Below are 23473 nucleotides of genomic sequence, written 5' to 3' on the forward strand. Positions count from 1 at the left end.
CAGGCTGTTTGTTGGGGTGGAAGCCAGAGAGAGGGGGGAGGTGGCTGTCAGTCATCAGGTGGTCAAGAGCTCCCTGTCTCTGCTCAATACTATGATGACTGAATGATTCTGTCACAGTTAGTGAGGCGACTGTGTGGAGAGAAGAGAGAACGGACACAAGTGCAGGCGCTGACGTGAGTGAGTTTATTTAATGAAAGACAAAATGCAAACAAAAGGAGAACACGGTGGGACTTAGACTATCAAAACCTAAACTGGGATAAACTAACAAAAGAACATGAGGAAAGAAGAAAACGTTACAAAAACCTGAACACTGGAAACGAGGAGCCTGAGACATAAACATGAGATGAGACACAAGATGAGAAACAGCAGATTACTTGCAGACAAACCAGCAACAAACACAAGGAGACACATGGCTTAAAAAAACAGAGGGATAAAGTGGGAATGAGACACAGAAGGAGAGACTGCTGGGAGAAATCTGACATAACGAGATACGGGGAAGCAAAACTCACTACACTGAACACAGGATACAGACTGTCAAAGTAAAACAGGAAATAGAATAGAGACGTGCACTTGACAAGGGGATACAGGGGAGACAGAGCGAATATGGAACAGAGAGAGAGAAACCAGAAAGGCTAAGACCTTAAATAACACTGAAACCAAAGGACTGAAAACGAAAAAATGAACTAAAGACTATATAATAATTCAAAATACAAAATACTGGGTCACTGATGAAGGACCGTGACAGTTTCATTGATAAACAGCATCATCAAATCAAATCAAATCACTTTTATTGTCACGTCACATGTGCAGGTACACTGGTACAGTACATGCGAGTGAAATTCTTGTGTGTGAGCTTCACAAGCAACAGAGTTGTGCAAAATACAATAACGTAAAACAAGCAAAATATAAGAATGGCTAAATCTGAGTGTAATAAATATATGTACATATAAGAGTGTATGCATTACTGGATGTGTATACTAAATATGTTTTTGTTTTTTGTTTTTTACGTGTGCGTGTGTGTGTGTGTGTGTGTATACATTTTACAAATTAAATAGATTAAACAATAAAAAAATATATAAATATACAGAGGTTGGTAGTTGAGACATGTGCAAAACAAGTGGCATTTATATACAGTGTGGAGTGCATAATGTTGTTGAATGTGGGTGAGGTGTCTATGAAGTGTTCAGCAGTCTGATGGCCTGATGGAAAAAGCTGTCTCTCAGTCTGCTGGTTCGGGACCGGATGCTGCAGAACCTCCTTCCTGATGGAAGTAGTCTGAACAGTTTATGGCTGGGGTGACTGGAGTCCTTGATGATCCTCCCCGCTTTCCTCAGGCACCGCTTCCTGTAGATGTCCTGGAGGGAGGGAAGCTCCCCTCCAATTATTCTTTCAGCACACGCACCACTCTCTGGAGAGCTTTGCGGTTGTAAGCGGTGCTGTTGCCGTACCAGGTGGTGATGCATCCAGTGAGGATGCTCTCAATGGCACAGCGATAGAAGGTCCTGAGGATGCGGGGCTCATGCGAATCTTTTCAGTCTCCTGAGAAAGAAGAGGCGCTGCTGCGCCTTCTTCACTGTTTTGTTTGTGTGTACTGACCATGTGAGATCCTCAGCCAGATGTACACCAAGGCAGCGGAAGCTGCTCACTCTCTCCACAGCAGCGCCGTTGATGGTGATGGGGGTGTGTACTTCCCTGCACCTCCGGAAGTCCACTATCAACTCCTTTGTCTTTGCGACGTTGAGGGTGAGATGGTTGTCTTGACACCAGTGGGTCAGGCGCTGACCTCCTCCCTGTAGGCCGTCTCATCACCGTTGGTGATAAGACCCACCACTGTAGTGTCATCCGCAAACTTCACATGATGTTGGAGTTTCTAGTGGCCGTGCAGTCGTAGGTGTAGAGTGAGTACAGGAGAGGGCTCAGTACACACCCCTGTGGAGCACCAGTGTTCAGTGTGATGGGGATGAGGTGATGCTGCCCAGCCTGACTACTTGGCGTCTGTCAGTCAGGAAGTTAAGGATCCAGCTGCAGAGGGAGCTGCTCAGTCCTAGATCCTGCAGTTTCCTGTCCAGCTTCGAGGGACGATGGTGTTTGAATGCTGAGCTGTAATCTACAAACAGCATTCTCACATACGTGTCTCTCTTCTCCAGGTGTGACAGGGCAGTATGCAGTGTCAATCCAATCCAATCCATCATCAGATCAATCCAAGATCATTTCCATAGAGAGCCACTAAGCCACACAATACCTCCTCATCAAAAACATGACTTTGACCTGCGTCCTCATCTGGACTCTCCTCTGCTGCTGCTTCACAGGTAAAGTCCATTCATTCTAATAGTGCCAATGATGGTGATCTGCCAGATCTGAACCGTACTGACTCTTGGTGAGTATGTTAGTGATGACATCACCTGGTATCTTCAGAAACCTGCAGAAGCTCCTAAAACTGCAGATTGATGATGCTACCACCTGTAAATCTAGAGTTTGTGATTATTTAAGTGGGAGTCAGTCTGGAATTGACTTCACTTTGACCATCAGTGAAGTTCAACATAAAAGTGCAGGAGTTTATTACTGTCAGCAGGAGTACAGCCGTCTGTTCACATGTGAGGAACACTGTGAGAAAACACTTTTGGTTATTTAAACTTTTGTCTTTTACACTGTAAGAAAAAGTCCTAATATAAAAGTATTTTACTGTGTATTTTACAGTTTTGTTCTGTTCTTCTAGAATATCATTAAATTTACATAAATAGACTTTCACATTTCAAATGTAAATTAACGTAAAATCACTGTAATGTAATAAAACATAATTTTCTTGTTTTTTAAATGTATCTGTCTGTACATATGCATATTTAGATTGTTAAAATACATTCACAAATGTATCATGATTCCACAAATATCTGTCCGTTATTTGAAAGATTGAACTGTTAAATTCAAATGTAATGCTATGGAAAAATATATGAAATGATTCTTATAAACTTTTTTTAACATCAAATAATTATTACTATTACTGCTATTCAGGGCGATCGTGGCTCAAGAGTTGGGAGTTTGCCTTGTAATCACAAGGTTGCCGGTTCGAGCCCTGGCTTGGACACTCTCGGTCGTTGTGTCCTTGGGCAAGACTCTTCACCTACCGCCTACTGGGGATGGCCAGAGGGGCGATATGGCAGCCTCGCCTCTGTCCCAGGACATACAATCCATTATTATTTAAACTAACTGTATATTTCTGTACATTTACGTATTATGATTCATATTGCCACATTCATTGACCTTGTTTATAGGTAATTTCATTCTTTAATCACATTAAAATGTTCCTAATTTAATGTTTAAAAGCACTTGAAAAAGGCAAATCCCATGTAAATTAGGGCAACAAACTGTATTGTCATTACTGAAATAACTGTATTTTTATGATAAAGTTATTTTCTTTTCTTTTATGGTATTATTTTGGCGCCCCAGCTGCTGGAATATTACTGTTTTTCTAGATTTTCTTTTAACAGTGTAGGAACGACAAATGAAAAATGATCAAATGTCTGAATTTTAATAATTTACTTTTCTTTTCAGAAGTGTGACCTTGTGTTAAGATGGACACTACGGATAATATTCATTACAGCTGATCAATTACTATTGACATTAATAAATAAATAAGCCATTCTGTTACACACTGAATGACTGACAGCTGATCATTCAGTTTTCATATTTAGTCACCTATATAATTTCATAAATTGGCCGTTGGGCCAACAAATTTATATTAAAAAAAAAGCATCAAATCAAAGTAATAAATTTTTTTTATGATGTCACACTTTCTATTTCAATCTGTGATCTTATCTGACAGGATTCTAGAGAGGCTGGAGCTTTACCCACCTGTCATAGGGTCAAGGGCAGGTTACACATTAACTTCATCATCCATATGGAAATCGCAAATTAAATTTTGAGTAATTTTAAATATTGATTAATAGGAAACTAAGCAAAAACAGAAAAGACATCATTAATCCAGACAAAATTTCAGATTGAAAAGCACGAATGATTTCATTGTGTCAGTCAGATGATTTCCATAGAGAGGCACTTTGCATCAGCAGCACCATGCTCCAGTGCTCTGGGAGAGTTTATAGTCCTGAGAGTTGAACACTGGATGACTGACAGCTGTCCTTCATCACAACAGAAGCCACAGAAATCCTCCTCATCAAAAACATGACTTTGATCTGCGTCCTCATCTGGACTCTCCTCTGCTGCTGCTTCACAGGTAAAGTCCAGAGAATCAAACTCCTCTCCTCTATCAACATCTGTCCCTCTGAAATGAAGCCCACAAAACCATGAAGCTGCTTTATGTTTTTGTCTCTGTATCCTCAGAGTCCAGAGGACAGATCACAGTGACTCAGCCTGGAGCAGTGAGCTCTGCTGTGGGAGGATCTGTGAGCATCAAGTGTAGGACCAGTCAGAATGTTTATGTTTATAGCAACAATCATATTTTAGCCTGGTACCAACAGAGTGATGGAGACGTTCCCAAACTGCTCATTAAGCGTGCCTATGAGCGAATATCAGGGATTCCAGCTCGTTTTACAGGCAGTGGATCAAACTCTGACTTCACTCTGACCATCAGTGGAGTCCAGGCTGAAGATGCAGCAGTTTATTACTGTCAGAGTTTTCACTATCCTAACAATCAGGATGTGTTCACACAGTGAAAAACAGTCGTTCAAAAACCTCCCTCAGTCAGACTGAACAGAAACTGAACTGACAGCTGCAGCTGGAAGATACTGCAGAGACTGATACAGTTCACTGAGGACACACACACACACACACACACACACACACACAAAATAAAGTGATTCATCACAAGATTGTCTTTAGTAAATGAGATAAAAATAAAAAGTGAGAGAATATGTGATATATAACATGGAATCTTCATGACTTTGACCTCCCTACATGTGTTATAACCAGTGATGTGAATAACGGCGTTACTTTTTTCAGTAACGAGTAATCTAACTAATTACTATTCCTATCGTTACAACGCCGTTACTGTTACTAACGCGTTACTATTTTCAACAACCAGACGGTTGAAGCTGTCTTCAGCTTACTGCATCAGTTGTAAGGAAGTAGCTGTCTACGTAAGTAATCTGGGGGCTACATCTTTAAGCAGCCACGCGCGCTCCCGCGGACGGCAATCACTTTCTGCCCGATGATCACTTTTTGGCACAACACCTGGAGCTCAGGGGGAAAACAATCGCATGAGTGCTGCTGTTTGACTGAGGAAGATTAAAGCAGTCGTGGTAAGTAGTGATGGGTCAGTCGCGAACGAAATGGCTCTTAGAGCCGGATCTTTGATGTGAACGATGCGAGCCGGCTCCTTATTGCGAGCCGTGGTTTTTTTTTTTTTCCTTTCTCTCACCCTCTCTCTCTCTCTCTCGCTCTTTTTTTCCACTTCACTCCGCACGCGAGCCTTGTGCTTTGCGCTGGGCAGAGGGGGGAGGGGCGGTAGTTACACTCGCAGTAGCACAGAACAGTGCGGGAGGGAGAGACAGAGAAAGAGAGCCAGGGACAACAACGTTACATTAGAAAGGTATAGTAATCATCCACAACTATTTTCAGTTGCAGATGATAAAGGATTCAGAAAGCTTATTCATGCAGGCCCATATGACAGAGAATGTGCATCTTCTTTTTGTTTTCATATTTTAATTATATTTAATTGTGTTGTGGTTTGCAGTGTTTTGTGTTGTTTCATTTTAAATTTGTTTAAAAGGAAAAAGCTGAAAATTTAAATAGTTAAAAGTTGAAATGTGAATAGTTGGTTTTTGTATTATATGATTTATTTATTACATTTTATGTAATAAAATGTAATGTAAACAGATGTAGCTCTGTTTTGGAAGTTCAGTTAACGCTAGAAATGTGTTTTGGAGTTTGTATGTGTTTTGTCTCTAGGGGCCACTGTATATATTTATATATAACATATAAATATAACCACTTTCTTTTACATTAGTAATTCCTTTTGTGCATAATTTTATATTATTGTTAATAATAAATTAATTAAAGCAACAAAACAACCTGAAGAGCCGGTTCGGAGCCGAAAGAGCCGGAAATCCCATCACTAGTGGTAAGCCAATCACATGACCACTTAAAGATGACAAAGCAAGAAGGTGATATATACCAGTTTTTAAATTGTGTTGATAGGCCACATAAAACCAGAGTCATGATAAACAATATATATGCAGCATTTTTTCCTCAACAGTTGTGTCACGTTTACTGTCTAAGGACAGCGCTAGCAAGATCTCTCTGCTTATGAGAGTGCTTTCTAGCGCTTAAAAAAACAAACAAACAAAAAAACCCAGCCCTTTCGTGTTGGTGGAAAAATGCACCATGTCGACCAATCAAAAAATGATATGGCAACATGACATTTAGTTGTTTAGGAAGAGGAGGAAGTTTTAGGAGTGACGGTGGGAGAGAGAGAGAGAGAGAGAGTTTTGAGATGTGAGAGATTTGTGACGTTTAGCGTGTTTGGAGTGTGTAGTTAATGTGTTGTCTTGTGTAGTTAGTGTGTAGTGTTGTGGATAGTTTTGTGTTGTGTGTCAGAACAATGAGGCGACTGCTGTCTCCAGGTAAACGGTTGCAAATAACTTTGTTGGTTGCAAAACTTGTGGATAGGATTTTAAAATTGACAATTTATATTTGCATTTAAAGTTATGAAATATGATTCATTAAACATGTTTGTGGTTGTTACAGTAAAAAATATAACTTTTTCTACTCGGATTTTATGGTTTTTGTCTGATTTTAGGTCAATTGTGTTATGTTAAAATGAAAACATAACTGTAAATTCAGACACGTGAGGTTGTGCTGAAAAGGATGATCCCAAACAAGGCAAAGTAAATAGTTTTTAAAGGTGAAATGTGGAGGGAAAATCAAAAGTAGTTAAATATGGCCAATTATACCCTGGACCCCAGGGGGTTAAACATTTTTTTTTAAGTAACACAATAGTTACTTTTCAAGTAATTAATTACTTTTAGAATCTTGTAACTCAGTTACTAACTCAGTTACTTTTTTGACGAAGTAACTAGTAACTATAATTAATTACTTAATTACAGTGTTGGGGAAGTTCAACACTGGTTATAACATATATTTATTAAAGTTACATACTTTCCTCAGGGACTGAAACTTGTTGGCATGATCTGAGGTGACCAAAACAAATTCCACCTTCCAAAACTTTCTTAGAACCTTCTCCCAACTTTATATAAATTGGATTGTAAGAAAGGCAATCAAGAAATACACGTCTTTGTACTCTCTGTTATGGACACAGATCTATAGATCTTTATGGACAGAGCAGCATGAAAGATACAAATCGAAGCACTGAGTAAGGTGCAGTGCAATGCTGAACAATTGTACCTCCTCAATAATCATTTGTTGTTTGCGTCACGGGTGTAAGCTAAAAGGGAGCCCCTTCTATAACGGGGAGAGCAGCAGGGGGTGATCACGGAAACAGAAGACGTATTACCCGGTTAAAATAGTCAATAAAAAATAAATACACTTTATTTACAACACTAAAAAACACTAAAATACCCTGATCAGGGGAGAGAAAAATAAAAATATAAAACTCAGCACAATAAAAACATAACGGTGCTCAGTCCATGAGCTAAGCCCCAAGTTCCACGTCAGGCTCCGCCACTGTCATGGTCCTGGGACATTTTGACCCAGTGTTCTTCGTTTCCTGTGTTTCTGTATCATGTTAAGTTCATTTGTTATTTTTGGAGTTCCTATCGGTCCCAAGTTGTTTAGTTTATTGGGTTTCCCCTCTTGTTTTATTCCATGTTTCCCCAGTCCATCATGTCTGTGTTCTCCCTCCTGCTCCTCAGTGTACTCTCTCTCTCCACTCTGTATCTCTGTGTATTTCCTGTTTTATTGTGAAGGTCTGTGTCTTATGTCAGTGTATTCAGTTTATGTTTCCCCTGTCTCGTCTCATCTGATTACTCCCAGTTGTTCCCTCCTTCTGTGTCTCATTCCCTGATTGTCTCTTTGTGTATATAAGCTCTGTGTTTTCTGGTGTGCGTTGCTGGTTTGTCTGTGTTCTTTCCCTGCATCATCCTGTGAATTCTCCCTGCTTGTTGTCTCCTCTCATGTTCAGGTTTGTTGTTTAGGTTTTAGTTTTCCCAGTATAGCTTAATTTTAAGTTCTGTTTCTTGTCACTCTCACCTTTTGTTTGTTAATCACTCAGTCTCAATAAAGCCCTCTCACTTCACTGCAATATCAGTATCTTGGGTCCTTTGTTAAATTCTACACGGCTCACCCCGCAAGCGGTGACAGCCACACTTCCCGGCCGTGAAGAATCCGATTACACCAGTGGGAGCCGGGCCGACCGCGTCCTCTGTTGTCACCTTGCCGCTCCGCTCGAGCTTCCGCTAGGCACAGGAGAGCAGCGGCAGTCACTCTTCTCAATTTCCCGGGGTATTACATGAATCTTAACAAGTGGTACTTACCCCGGGAGGCCAGAGCTCTGAACTCCGCCCGCCGCTGCTCCGGGTACAAACGTACGGTCGGCTTTCGTCAAGCACCCACTGTGAGCTGCGGTTTCCCACTGAGACTACCCTCGACTGCTCTCAGCTCACTGGGCCAGTTTTCTAATATGGGGCGTCCTTATTGCTAACCCTCGGTTTGGCTCGCCGTTCAGTTCAGCTCTCTGTTCTCTTCTCTCCATCCCCTGTCATTACAGCATCTCCTCTCGCTGCCCTTCAGGTGTCTCTAATCAAGCATCCAGTGGAGGAAGGCGAAAGGGAGGGGCTTCTCCCCAAACACAAACAATATATACAAAAACTTGCAACACTACAATATGCTCTAACAAAAATAAACACTGACACAGCAACACATGCAAAGGAAAAAAATAAAAAGAAGGACATGTCCCATCCCCCAGATGACATTTGTTACTGCTCACTAAATTATACAAAAGTGTGTTACATCCTCGGTGTAACAAGAATGTGTCTCCACACTCCAACTCCACCCAAGAAAGAGCAAAATCTCTGAGCAAGTGTAAATGCAATGCAGCCGTTTATTGACTTTGGCAGTGAGCTGCCAAAATAACAAACAAAAGATCTCTAAAGGTCCCTAATCTTCTCTGCCAAACTAAAAGTAAAAAAAGTCCATTTGTTTCCCTAAACTCCTACTGGAAAAACAAGGGAACACAAGTTTCAACAACAAAGGATCACTGCTATGAGGCTGCTGCAGTGTTCAACATATACCGCCAGAGAAAGGGTTACCTAATTTACACACGTATTTACAACTGTCCCAAAAAAGTTGAGCATTTCTTTGGATGTGGCATTATTAGTTGGAGAAAGCTTTCTTTACTCGTCCAAGTGATGAAACTTTCTCTCACTGAAAACACTACGACCAGAAGAACAGAATTTTGGGGGATTTCCTCACCTGGGTGGTTGAGAATACATCAAGATATTTACAACTATTTACAGAGGACAGATCACAGTGACTCAGCCTGGAGCAGTGAGCTCTGCTGTGGGAGGATCTGTGAGCATCAAGTGTAGGACCAGTCAGGATGTTTTTGTTTGGAACAACTACCATCTTTTAGCCTGGTACCAACAGAGAGATGGAAGCCCCCTCAAACTTCTCATTTACTTTGCTAGCACTCGACAATCAGGGATTCCAGCTCGTTTTACAGGCAGTGGATCAAACTCTGACTTCACTCTGACCATCAGTGGAGTCCAGGCTGAAGATGCAGCAGTTTATTACTGTCAGAGCAGACATGATGTTAACAGCCAAGCTGTGTTCACACAGAGAAAAACAGTTGTACAAAAACCTCCCTCAGTCAGACTGAACAGAAACTGAAGTGACTGCTGCAGCTGGAAGATACTGCAGAGACTGATACAGTTCACTGAGGACACACACACACACACACACACACACACACACACACACAAAATAAATGCTTTTTATACCTTAGTGAGGACATCTAATTGACATAATGCTTTCCCTAGCCTCTTACCCTAACCCTAACCTTAAATATGAATCCTGAACTCTAACACCTAGCCCAGGGGTGTCAAACTCAAATACACAGTGGGCCAAAATTCAAAACTGGAACAAAGTCGCGGGCTAACATGAATATTTATTGGAAAAAAAATCTTCCTCCAGATATAAGAATGAATCTTTTCTTATGGACTCAAACAAGTTTTGCTGAAAAACTGAATATGGAACAAGCAAAGCTTAATACTAAAATATATATATTAGCTGTATAATACCAGTAGGCCACTATAATAGTAATTTGGTATGGCTTCGCGGGCCAAATGTAATTAGGCTGCGGGCCAAATTTGGCCCGCGGGCCAGAGTTTGACACCTATGACCTAGCCTAAACCCTAAATGAACTGTATCCCTGACACTAAACCCACATTTTGAGCCTTGTGGCTATTTAATAATAGGAGACCATGCTCTGTTGAGGTAAAAACAAACAAATAGATGACCTGACCATTTCTTTACCTGAGAAAGTCTTGGGTTGTCAGTTTTCTTTGGGTCAGTATCTATTTGCACTGCAAAATTCTGTCCAATGACTTTCCAACTACTCCAATGAGTAAAATTGGCTCCAACATCTTTGACAGATGATGTGACATTCTTCAGATCAGTTTTCCTTCTTCATCATTTTCTTTCCAATTATGCTGATAAAATTTCATCTTGGAACTGTTCCTGCTTTTTTTAAGTTTTTTTCTGGCAAAGTCTAATCCAATCTTCCAGTTCTTGAGTATAACCAGCAGTTTGCAACTAGTAACAGTTTCCTTTCATGAAGATGACTCTTGATCTCTTGGTAGTAGACTCTGACTATGATACAGCCACCTGGGGCTACTGTAGCTCAGAAGCATCCATCCAATGCATCCATCTCAGTCTGAATGTGTGTGAATGTTGTATAGAAAGCATTCCAGTAGGAAAAGCATACAAAAAAGTTCTTGTATTTCTTTATAGGTGAATGATGAAAGTTATGTGAAGTGTTTAGAGTGTTAGAGCAGAAAAGCACTACAGAGAAACCAGCCCATTTCCCCCTTCGAGAGTGTTTCAGACTAAGGAATTGGACGTGTAAAGTACTAAAAATTAAGCTGTGGTAAAAAAAAAATTCCTTAAACTATGAATTCTGTCCTCATTCGTTTCAGCTTTCTTCTGTGGTCTTTTAGGCCTTATTTGTGTTGTGCTGCCCAATACAATCATTCCTTTTAAAAATGAACCAGGTTGTTGATTTTGATAGTTCTTTTGACCTCATATGCAGGGATCTAATTAACAACCAATAAATGCAATCAGATAATTTGAAATCAACTCATCTGTTTAATTAGTCTTAGAAAAATGACGGGACAGGCTTTATCTGTTGATGAAATGGCTTGAAGACAATTGCTCAGTTATTTTTGAGCCTCTGAAAAAAAAAGAAGTAAAATAAAAAAGAAGTATCCTTGTGGCAAAGACGTCCACATCTTACTTTGAGATTCAGTAAAATGTTAATTTGATTGATCCATTACTAAACAGCATCATGAGACTGATCCAAGTCTGTGCTGACTTGGAGCCAGAGCAACCAAAACAAAACTAGACCAGGGGATGTTAAAATATACATTTCTGAATAAATATGAATCATATCATTTATCTCAAACCATGTTGACTGACCGAAATGACACCTGGGAATTCACGTTGTGATGACTGCTTGTGATGTAATCCTGTTGAAGTCAGTCAGATCATTTCCATAGAGAGGCACTTTGCATCAGCAGCACCATGCTCCAGTGCTCTGGGAGAGTTTATAGTCCTGAGAGTTGAACACTGGATGACTGACAGCTGTCCTTCATCACAACAGAAGCCACAGAAATCCTCCTCATCAAAAACATGACTTTGATCTGCGTCCTCATCTGGACTCTCCTCTGCTGCTGCTTCACAGGTAAAGTCCAGAGAATCAAACTCCTCTCCTCTATCAACATCTGTCCCTCTGAAATGAAGCCCACAAAACCATGAAGCTGCTTTATGTTTTTGTCTCTGTATCCTCAGAGTCCAGAGGACAGATCACAGTGACTCAGCCTGGAGCAGTGAGCTCTGCTGTGGGAGGATCTGTGAGCATCAAGTGTAGGACCAGTCAGGATGTTCATGTTTATAGCAACAACCAATATTTAGCCTGGTACCAACAGAAAGATGGAGGAATTCCTAAACTGCTCATTTACTTTGCTAGCACTCGACAATCAGGGATTCCAGCTCGTTTTACAGGCAGTGGATCAAACTCTGACTTCACTCTGACCATCAGTGGAGTCCAGGCTGAAGATGCAGCAGTTTATTACTGTCAGAGTGCTCACTGGTTGAACAGTCAGTGGGTGGGCACACAGTGAAAAACAGTCGTACAAAAACCTCTCTCAGTCAGACTGAACAGAAACTGAACTGACTGCTGCAGCTGGAAGATACTGCAGAGACTGATACAGTTCACTGAGGACACACACACACACACACACACACACGTAAAATAAAGTGATTCATCACAAATTTGTGTCCTAAATATATATTTAACTAAAGAACAAACGTGGGCCATTAACAGATACCAGGATAAGTCCTGTTCATGACCTTGACGACCTTAGAAGTGGAACAAATCCACTGAATCTATATCAAGATAAAATAATCTAAATACCAAAATCTGAAACTGTTCCTGATCAGTGAGGGTCAAAATAAAAACAACACACCTGTGAATTAAATATTTTACTGTAAACATATCATCAAACATGAACATGAGCGAAAAATCTGTTATTGAACTGAAGATTTTTTTTCATATGTTGTTCATATCATCATTCATTTAATCTTCTCCTTTTTCGTCAATGAAATTAAAACTTTGTACTTCAGATTCTTTCTAATCACTCCTTGTACTCGTTGACTCTCCTGTCTGTGAGTTCTCCTCAGAACAAACAGCTCATAAGAGACACTAAAGACTCTTTCTTCTTTAGACTTGCTTTGTAGTCTGGTGAGACTGTTTCCATGGCAACCAGGTCCCAGCATTGCTTCATGAACCAGTCTGTCTGGTACAGGTGAGCAACACCACCAACAACCTACCACACACATTCATGTAACTTTGAACAAACATAAAAATAACCTGTACAATTTTAAAACTCCTTTTTCAGCTTTTGCTAAAATGCAGATCTCCTTAATGGTTCTTTCAGCCTGTGTTTTATTTTACCAGTGTAAAATAAAGACATCATGTTGGAGTGCAGAGTTGGTCTAAATTCATGTAAATGAAAAATATATTCATCAAGTGCAGGTTTGTAGATTTTGAATGAAATAAAGTGTCTGATTCAACCAAAATTCACTTTGCAAAACATCTTTATTACCTAAAACATGAATGTTGTCATTATGAGAAAGAAAATAACAGTTTTAGTCTTTATTTGTTCTTCAAAAAGAAAGATGGGGAGACAGTTACAGAGTTGAGAATGAGAGCATTAAACCAGTATCAGGTTGAGTCAGGTCAGGACTGGGAACACTGGACTCTCCTCAGTGGCTCTGAGACCAGAGTCTGGCAGCCCTGGGTGGCCTCACAGGTCACAGAGCCCACCTTCATCCAGCGGTCTGCAGGGAGCCTCAGGGTGCTGCTCCAGCTGTAGAGGCCGTCATTCTGCAGCACCACGGGGCTCCTGCTCTCCTCCCAGCTGATGCTGCCACTGCCATCCACCTTCCAGGACAGACTCCAGTCTGAGGGGAAGCCCTTGTTGGCCAGACATGTGATTGTTGCAGTCCCCTGCTGTAGCTCCTCACTGGAGGGGGCAACACTGTCAGGATGGGACGGGTATCACCTAGGAGACACCAATCAGCTTAGAGCACAGGGAGCACACAGCTGTCAATCAAACCACAGACAGTCGGACACCTTTACTGTAAGAGCTGATTTTCTCCGTTAAGAAGTTTCTGTCAGGTGTTTTTTCTGCTCCACCAGTCATTAACTCACACATTGTTTCACTTCCCTTTAAGAAAGCTCTCATGCATATCAGCACAGAGAGAATCATCACACAGTTTGATCTGAAATATGTTCAAACTACACTGGAAATAAAAGAAGCAGATGTGGCAACATTTACAAAACAAGTTTAAAATCATCACTATTGTACATGACTTACATTAATATTAAGTGGAAACAAATACATAGAATATATATTCAACGACACAAAATGCTCTTCATGTGTATCTAAAACAATTTTTAAAATTCACACAAACTCAAAGTAATTTCAAACAATACTTGACAGTTCTTCTTCTTTATATTATTGTTTGATTTTTTTTTCAGTTTAATTTGACTGAAATGTAGACATAACATTTTGAGAGAGCAGATGTGAATCACCCTCCACGACATAAGAGGATGATAAAAAATTCCAGCATCAAACTTCTCGTAAAGCTACGTGCTTTTCTCTCAAAATCAGAAAAGAAATTGTTAAATGAACTTTAATAACAATGAAAGTATTTGATAGTAAACCAGAATAAACTTACTTCCAACATTCAGTCTGGTTCCTCCACCAAAAGTCGCCCACAGTGATACAAACTCATTGAGCCACCGTACAAAAACCTCTAACAGTCAGAGAGGCTCTCTGACTGTTAGACTGAACTAAACCTACAAGCCCTCAAAATTCGGCAATTAAAACTGTAAATTAAAAAAAAATCTTCCTCTGGATTCCTCTGAATATTTGAACTGATTAAAATGTATTTTTAATTATCACTAAATCTTCATAATTATACTTAAAATAAGGTATTTTTCCTGTCACACCCAGGAGACAAGTCAAAGAAATTAAGAGAAAAATGCTTTTAAAATAAAACAGGTTTAAATGTGACTTACTTCCAACATTCAGTCTGGTTCCTCCACCAAAAGTCCACCACAGTGATACAAACTCATTGAGCCGCCGTACAAAAACCTCTGACTGTAGAGAGACACGGCTCTCTGACTCTGAAACAAACAAACTCAACAACATAATTCACTGTTTGCACAGCAGCAATGACTCAGCTGATATGACTCCTTCAAATACCATCATACAAATATTAGTTTAAATACATTTCAATCCATGAGCTTTTGGACGATTGCATTGTTTTTTTCCTGTCCCGTTCGGCACTGAAGCAATCAGAATTATTGTCTGAAGGCCAAGAAAAATCCTCAACAGATTTATTTTCTCAAGTGTATCATTATGGCTTAGCCATACTGGTCCACTTGATTCATCTTTATTATTTTTTTATTTTTAAAATGATTACAATCGGAACAGATATAACCGGTGGATCGTAAAGAGAAAGACAGATAAGAGAAGTTTAGGAAAAGGAGAGGTAAAGAAAAACGGAGAGGAAGAGGGACAGTGAGAAAAGACAAAAGAAATCCGCGATATCACTTGCTGGAAAAAAAAGAAGTAAACAAGCAAAAAGAGAACAACACAGTAGGGAGACCGCAGCAACAACTAATTAAGCATAAATAAGAGTAAATAATTAATACTGAATGTTACTGAGCAGCACAAAAGACCGACAGCAGACGATATGCTTAGAGGCAGCATCCAAGGAAGCTAGTGAGTGTCTGTGCACACCTGTGTGCGTGAGTGCGCTTGTTTTCAAAAGGTTTCTCCATGTAACTATCTAATAGTAATTGCGGGAAGCCATAGCACTGCCCCCCAGGACATGAAGCAAGCATGGAGGACATCCAGGGCCCAGACATCTAGATTCCCCCCAGAGCACAAGAGCCCAAGGAGGACCACTGGAGGGGCAGCCGCGGCACCCTCCCAGAAACAAGCTGGGGAGAGCCCCAGACGGGTGGGGGGGGTCACCCAGCAGCCAACGTGCCAGCAGGCTCCGCTGGCAAAAGGCTACGTGAGAGTGTACTGACGACCCTCCACACCCCGGTAGGGGCCCGATGGAGCCAAGGGCGCCAGGCCCCGGCAAGCAGCCACCAGACACCAACAACCACTAATGTACCAGCAGGTGGGGGCCTCAACCACTGGCAGGGAGTGTATTGGGGGCTGAGAGGTGGAGTCTAACACCCAACCTGACATATAAACATAGACAAACAGGCAAACACAGACACAAACATGCATTCCCACCATCATGAACACACTCTTTTCTTTTTGCTCCTTGAGGAGGCGGATGTAGCTCTCTTGATACACCCCCGGACCAGTGATGGACTTAAAGCACGACTGTAAAATTCAGATGAAGTCTGTTCGTCCTAAACAACATAACCACCATCATCATCTCATGTGGCTACCCAAACCCGGCGGCAGCAGCTGGACACTTGAAGGCCGACGCTGACGAGAACAACAACAAATTCTCCCCTGACAGTGACAACGAGACTCCCTGACTCTTTCACCAGATCCCTCAACTCCACCTGCGTAGGCTGTGGACTGTTGATCTTAATTGGGCGAAAAGACACTTTCTCAGGCTGAACACAGGACACACATCCTCACACGCATGCACACACGTACACTTAGACAGATCCCCCCTCCCCGAACCCATCGCCTCCCATGCTTACCTCCCATCCGATGTAGACGGAGGTTCAGCATCACTTTAGGTTGCGCAGAGAGTGCAACGTCCTTGATGCTGCTGTGTACATTAGCATATTCCCCTGTTGCTTATCTTGTGTTTTATGGTGTTGTGAAGATAAATGTGCTTTTGTGCTGAGAAGTTTTGGTTTCTGTTTTCTCTTTCTGATCCCCCATTAGGGATCAGGATGGGCAGAGTTTCTTTTTCCTCATCGACTGCCCTTTTGTGTTATACATTCATTGTTTTCTTTATGCTGCCTGTTCTGTCCTGTCTCCCCATTGTGATGTTTGTGTATTGTATGTGCGGTCGGAAAGGTCCAATTTTGCTGCAGGCAACTGCAAGTGACAAATAAAGGCTTCAATCTATCAATCAATATACAAATACTCAGCACTCACACAACATAGAGACAAACAGAAATGAACACTGTACACACACTCACACTCCCCAAACATCCTCTATACCCCCCAGGTCCAGGTAGGGTCACCGACAAGATAGCCTCTGGGATCCCTGGGACACACAGTCCCCTCCACTATAATAATGTAGCGATTCACGGACACTGTCAAAAAAGCTACTCTGGATAGTGTTGGAATTGATATTTTTTATATTGTCATTTGTACTTAGAAACATGGAATCATTTATGCTTAGAGATATATAATCATTCATATGCTGATAAAGTATTTTATCCTTATTTGGTCTGATAAGGATTCTGTGCACACTCTGTGAACCCTGAGATGAGAGGAAGCAGCCTCGACCTTATAATTTCCATTATAGCTTTAGGAACCAGACTGCTCTGTTTCTAAAAGTGCAAGACTTCACACCTTTAAATGTTCGTTTGAGACATGACCTATTGCAAGTTCCTGTTTTTATAGTTTAGCGAGACGCTTACTTCTGCTTTTCTGCATACCTCATACACACAGTTAAAGTTCATTGAAAGGTCGTATGTCTATGTATAGTATGTGTAGCACGTGGGTTGAAGTACAGTACCAATGGATAATTAAAGCTGCAAGCAGCGATATGAGGGCCCTCGCACCCCCGGCGCGTCGAGCCAAGCCCAACACCTAAAACCAGCGCTTCCGATCTGATGTCACATTGATGGAATTCATGCATTTAACCACCAGCTAAAATTTCATCTCATTCAACCATTATTATAGTCGTCCCACTAGGTGGCGCTCTAACCATTACTGACAAATGGCATAACAAACATTTCCGAGCTCGAGTCTCATCACGCCTGCGACCTTTGGGAGAGATTGGACATTGTGTTTTTGAGCGACAGCAGGTTACTGCTTTTTGGCGAGGGATTGAAACTCCACGTGCCGCCATGACCACCCCGTTTCCCTGAACGTAAAAAGCTTCGCAATTTAACATCACAAAGGTCTTTAGATTCCACACACAGGAGATCGCGTAAATCTAATGAAATCCCTTGGAGGAGTTCGTCAAAGTATGAGGCCTGAAAAGAGGGGAAAATGTCGCCAAATTTACACATTAATTTTAAAATGGCTGACTTCCTGTTGGATTTGGGATATTGCTCCAAGAGACTTTTTTGTACATCTTGATATCTCCAATAAGCTTGCCAGGTTTCAAACTCATACATAAAACACAGAGCAGGGGCTGTTGTTTTGAAATTTTGTAGGGGGCGCTGTGGAGCCATTTTGCGCTCTTCAAGGAAAATGAACATATAAAAAGAAATCCCTCATCACATTAGAGGTGTGCGCCAAATTTCAAGACTTTTTAAACTTTTCAAGCCCCTCAAAAGCCACTTCATCTTTCATGGTGAACTGCGCTGCCACCAGGGTGCGCCGTTCAGTTTATAGTCACAATTTTCTCACTGAAGCATCAAGAGGGACTGATGGTGATATTCACCGCTTTTGAGGTGGCCACGATGAACCTGTGAAAATCAGTACAACAAAATGAAAGACATGACATTTCCTGGTGCCACTAGGTGGCGCTCTACGTATTCCTGACAATGGGCATATCAATCTGTTCAGGGCGGGTCTGACATCATCACTGTAAAATCTGGTACTGATCAGATTGGATTTCATTGAGTTACACTAATTTGTTTCTTCATGGCGAGACCTCAATGTTCGCCATGCTGCTGGGGTCACACCCTTCAGCGAAAACTCACAGTTTTCTCTGTAACCCAAGACCAACTCCTTAAGGCTTTCCTGGAGAAATTTGAGGCTGCAGATGTCACCCATTACAATACTGTACCCCAAAGTGTAAAACATGACATTTCCTGTTCCCACTAGGTGGCGCTGTCCCTGGTGTCAAATATGGCAGTTGAAATATGTTCAGGGGTGGAGCCTTATCATATGTGTCCACTTTGGTCAAGGTCGGACAATGTATGACAGAACGAGAGGCAATAAGATTTTCATGGCGAGTCATCGAAATTCGCCGTGGCGCCACGGCCTCACAGTAACCCGAAAACTCAAAAGCTCCGCAATTTAACATGGCCCAGGTGTGTAGTTGACACTGACCAAATATGAAGCTTGTACGATGAAATTCCAATGAGGAGTTCGCAAAAGTTCGAGGCATGGAAATGGCAAAATTAGAGCCAAAATGTCACGTTCACTTCCAAATGGCGGACTTCCTGTTGGGTTTAGGACATGGCCATAATAGACTTTTATGTGCGTCTCCGAACGTTAGATATGTGTTCCGAGTTTTATACATGTAGGTCATACCCATCTCGGGGGCTCGCGTTTCTCATTTTTCTAGGTGGCGCTACTGAGCCAATTTTCCCTGGACATGTCTACGGGCATTAAAATACGTAAATTTTCACCAGACCTGACGCGTCTGCAAAATTTCATGAGTTTTCGAGCATGTTTAGGCCCTCAAAAGGCCGATTCATTTGCCGAAATAATAATAATAATAATAATAATAATAATAATAATAATAATAATAATAATAAGAAACAGAGCAGATACAATAGGGCCTTCGCACTTTTGTGCTCGGGCCCTAATTACCAAGGTAATGAGTAATTTGGGCTACTTTCAGAAGATTAAGAACGACTCTTAGAGCTCTGGTACATGAATGGTAGAGAAACCAGACAAACACAGTTGTGTGGCTTAAAAGTACTTTAGTGAGGTTAAGCCTTTTAAAAGAATTTTGTAACCAACACTGAATTACAACAGGTTTAACAGAACTTCAAGTATAAAAATTTCCCCCAAAGTAGCAAAACAATAGAATAAAATAAAATTGTGCACAAGTAAAAGAATTAGTCTTTTAAGTCCAAATGGTACCGGTGGGGCCCATGACAAACGGGCGTATTGCATTAGAGTCCGTCCAATGAGGAGTGTGTGTGTGATTGTCTGTCCTACCGTACTACTTGTACAGTAGAGGATTGTAGTCCATCAATGTGCAAATGAGTGTGCGTGTATATGTATATCGTCTCCTAGGATCTTGGGTTGGCTCGCCATCCAGTGAACACTGGAACACTCTGGGTTCTGGAATCGCTGACCTGATCTTTGGATTCATCCCATATAAAAAACCTGACCTATAAACAATGGTCAAATATATGTCACGAACAATTTAGGAATAACTCTCACAAATTAAACTAAAGTAGTGTCACACTGCAGTAACTACTATTCAGATCAGCTGTCATCAGTTCAATCACCATCAGTTCAGTCATGTTGTACAACATTAAAATATCAAGGTTCAAAGTTCAAAGTATCAATATCCAAAATTTCACAGTATCAAGGTTCAATACTTGTTTGTAACCTGCAGTAACATTAAAGATTATCTACAAGGTTTCAAACATTCAGGAATTATAGTCACCATATAATTCACTTTCATTGTAAACATTAATTACATCCATCAGAATAAACTCACTGTACATATATATCTAATCACAAATAAATAAGTATTTTACCCCTTTTAAGAAATGGAATAATATGCAAATGCTTATCAGAAATGAACAAAGTGCAAATAATCAATTTCAATAACACGTACACACAAGGACTTAGTCCACAAATAGGAACATTAAAATAGACGTGCTTAATCCCGCTTGTACCATAGGCCTACTAGTACAAGTGGAAATACACTAAAAATTACCTACAAGTATTCAATACTGAGTATTGTAAAACAACTGATTGACATTAAAAAATTAAACAGGAAGCAGGATAAAGTCTGCTTACAATTATCTCTCATAAAGTTATTTTTAGCTGCTTTAAACATTTACAGCTTTTCACATGTTAATGACTTGGTTAACGATCTAACTAGCATAACAACAGTGCGTTTCAGAGACACCCAACAACTGTACCCACACTCCGCACATCACGTGTCTGATTAGCCACATTTAGCTTACCGCCGTCGAGTGGATGCTCAGCGTTTACGTGAAGCCACAGCTCAGTAAACCTTCCGGTTTCGCTCTGCCCTCTACGACAACAAGTGCAAAACCATACTTTGTGAACAATATCAGTTTAGATGGTATTTTAACTCGTTAGAGGTTAATTTCTCCAGCTTACCGATAACAAAGTTTTAGTCCGCCTGCTCTGTTCGGCTGTAGAAGCAAGAGACTGCAAACTTGGGAGCTGGCACTAAGGAGGGACAAGAGCTGCCTAGAGCTTCACCGATTGGTTGACATGCGAGGAGTAGAGTAAAACAATAGGCTCTCATCAGAGCTCATCAACCCTCGGAGAAACTTAACCTTTGTTTGACCAGAGCATATCATATATAATCTGCGTCCCTTCCATGTTTAAATAAATATTTTGATCTCGTTTCACTTTCATTAAACAAGGACAGTAAGAACAGGAACAATGAACATAAAATGTTTTACCTTTTCTTCTCTTTTGTTTGAGATGATTTTAGGAACTGGGTTACATATGGCTGGAAACACACACACACCCACACACACACACACAGAATACAGACACTGATGTTGTTCAGAGATGCCTGCTTAAGAATGTCCCGTGTATTTGTAATTTCATATTCATGAATGATTGCTTGCTGACAATAAAAAGGGCTGTAGCGAAGGAATCAGTGGAAGTGGGCTGAGTTCAGGTGAAGGAATCTTTTCCTCAACTTTGGCTGACTTCCCTCGCGAGCCACAAAGACAAAGAGCTCTGTCTTGTTTTGTTTTGTCGTGCAGTTATTGGTTTCGTGTTCCAGCGGGGTTTGTGCCTAGATAAACCCAACAGACAGCATCCTTTAATAGAAAAATACATTTAAAATTTTGTCTCATCTTTGTAACAGGAGTTTGTGACAGTAGTTTACAGGAACAGGAGAGATGACCTAAATTCAGGACACACAGAAAAATCCCACCTTCATCCAGTGGTTTGCTTTGAGCTTCACGGTGCTGATTCAGCTATAGAAGATCATTCTGTAGTGTCCCGGGGCTCCTGCTCTCCTCATCACTGATGCTGCCACTGCCAACACTGTCAGTCATCTTTGTGACAGCCTCAAGTCTGTGTGGAAGCCCTTGTTGGTCAGACACATGATGGTGGCATTTCCCTGCTTCAGTTCATCACTGGAGGAACCCAGCACCATCTAGATGGGACAGGGGTCACCTAAGAGACACCAGTCATCTTAGATAACAGAAACCACAAGTTGATATTTAGCTGTAAGATGCTTTTTTCTGCTCCACCAGTCACTAACTCACACTTTTTCACTGTTTCCAAAACAAATCCAAAAACCCCAGAACAAAACAAAGATTTCTTTCTGTAGAGAGCAACATGTCTGTGACTTTTTAATTGTACACTTTCACAGGTAATTTTAAAACTGGCAATTACTGAATTAGTGAAAACCTCCAGAGCCGTTTTTTTGCAGTGTAGGTACATTTATAAAGGTTTTAAGGACTTTATTCATGGTAATATTACAAGAAACATTAGTAATATTATTCACTTTCTTAATACGGGAGCTATATTTAAAAATAAGTTTACACATATTTGCAATAAACAGTCAAATAATCTGATTCTTTTGTCAACCATATAACAACATAATAAACGTCTGAACTGAGTTAGTATAAATGCCAAAGGTTTTAAAACAATTTCCCTTAATACTGTAAAAATGATTGATCTACTGATAAAAACACAAATTATCCAAGTCCCAGTTGGATTCACAGCATTTCCATGGAGAGTGTCTGTACATTAGTAGCACCAAAGTCCTGGACACCATGACTCAGCCTGGAGCAGGGAGGTCTGCTCTGGGGGACACTGTCACCATCAAATGGACCAGTCATAAGGTCTCTGTATCAGACTGTTTAGCCTAGCCTCAACAGAGGGATGGAAAATCCTCCTGAACTTTCCATTTATTACACTCGCACTAGAACATCAGGGATTTCAGCTCGTTTTACAGGCAGTGGATCAAACTCTGACTTCACTCTGATCATCAGTGGAGTCCAGGCTGAAGATGAAGGAATGGTAAATGGTACATTGACTGGTTCTTATATAACACTTTTCTACTCAGCTTGAGCAATCAAAGCTCTTCATAAAACGCCTCATTCACAGACGTTCATATAAACACTAAATTCTATGCCTGAGTGCTTTCTATCTAGCATTGACACAAATGTTCAGCATTTTACTCTCACCTGTCAGAGAGTCTAAAATATTTGAAACTGTAGCCTTTTGTGTTTGTCAATGATCAATATCTGAGTAATATTATTCATAATTAGGCACTAACACACATGGTGTCTTGATGCATGCTCAATCATCTAGATAAGTAAAACCCACAAGGTTGATTCGGTTCATCTGGATGTAATGTTATCAGCAGGAGAAACATTTCATCACTCATCCAAGTGACTTCTTCAGTCTCAGCTGACTGCAGGTTTCCCCAAACCTTATAAACAGTACATTTGCATAATAACTGAAACCAGCCCAGTGAATGAACAATGGGCTGGGAGGTCAGTTCGTTGATCATTAATATGCAAATTCTCATGACTAGGGATGCACCGATCCCGATACTGGTATCGGGTATCGGGCCGATACTGTAAAATGTGTGCGTACTCGTACTCGTAAAAGTCAACCGATACCATGAACCGATACTTATGTAGCCCGGATGGGAATTTGGGAGTAGATACTCATAATTCCCATGGACT

The 23473-nt window shown here is 40.8% G+C and overlaps 1 pseudogene and 1 gene segment (V, D, J or C); one reads left to right on the forward strand and one right to left on the reverse strand.

Annotated features, from left to right (window-relative positions):
• Nucleotides 1-2242: 2242 nt before the first annotated feature.
• Nucleotides 2243-21951, forward strand: LOC112844717 (Ig kappa chain V region K-25-like). The segment is given in 4 exon segments: nt 2243-2309; nt 4336-4660; nt 20936-20941; nt 21909-21951. Coding segments are annotated over 4 exon segments (426 nt in total).
• Nucleotides 13328-14921, reverse strand: LOC112844718 (Ig kappa-b4 chain C region-like; annotated as a pseudogene).
• Nucleotides 21952-23473: the final 1522 nt, after the last annotated feature.

Source organism: Oreochromis niloticus, unplaced genomic scaffold, assembly GCF_001858045.2.
Source record: "Oreochromis niloticus isolate F11D_XX unplaced genomic scaffold, O_niloticus_UMD_NMBU tig00000852_pilon, whole genome shotgun sequence".
Taxonomy (NCBI): Eukaryota; Metazoa; Chordata; class Actinopteri; order Cichliformes; family Cichlidae; genus Oreochromis; species Oreochromis niloticus.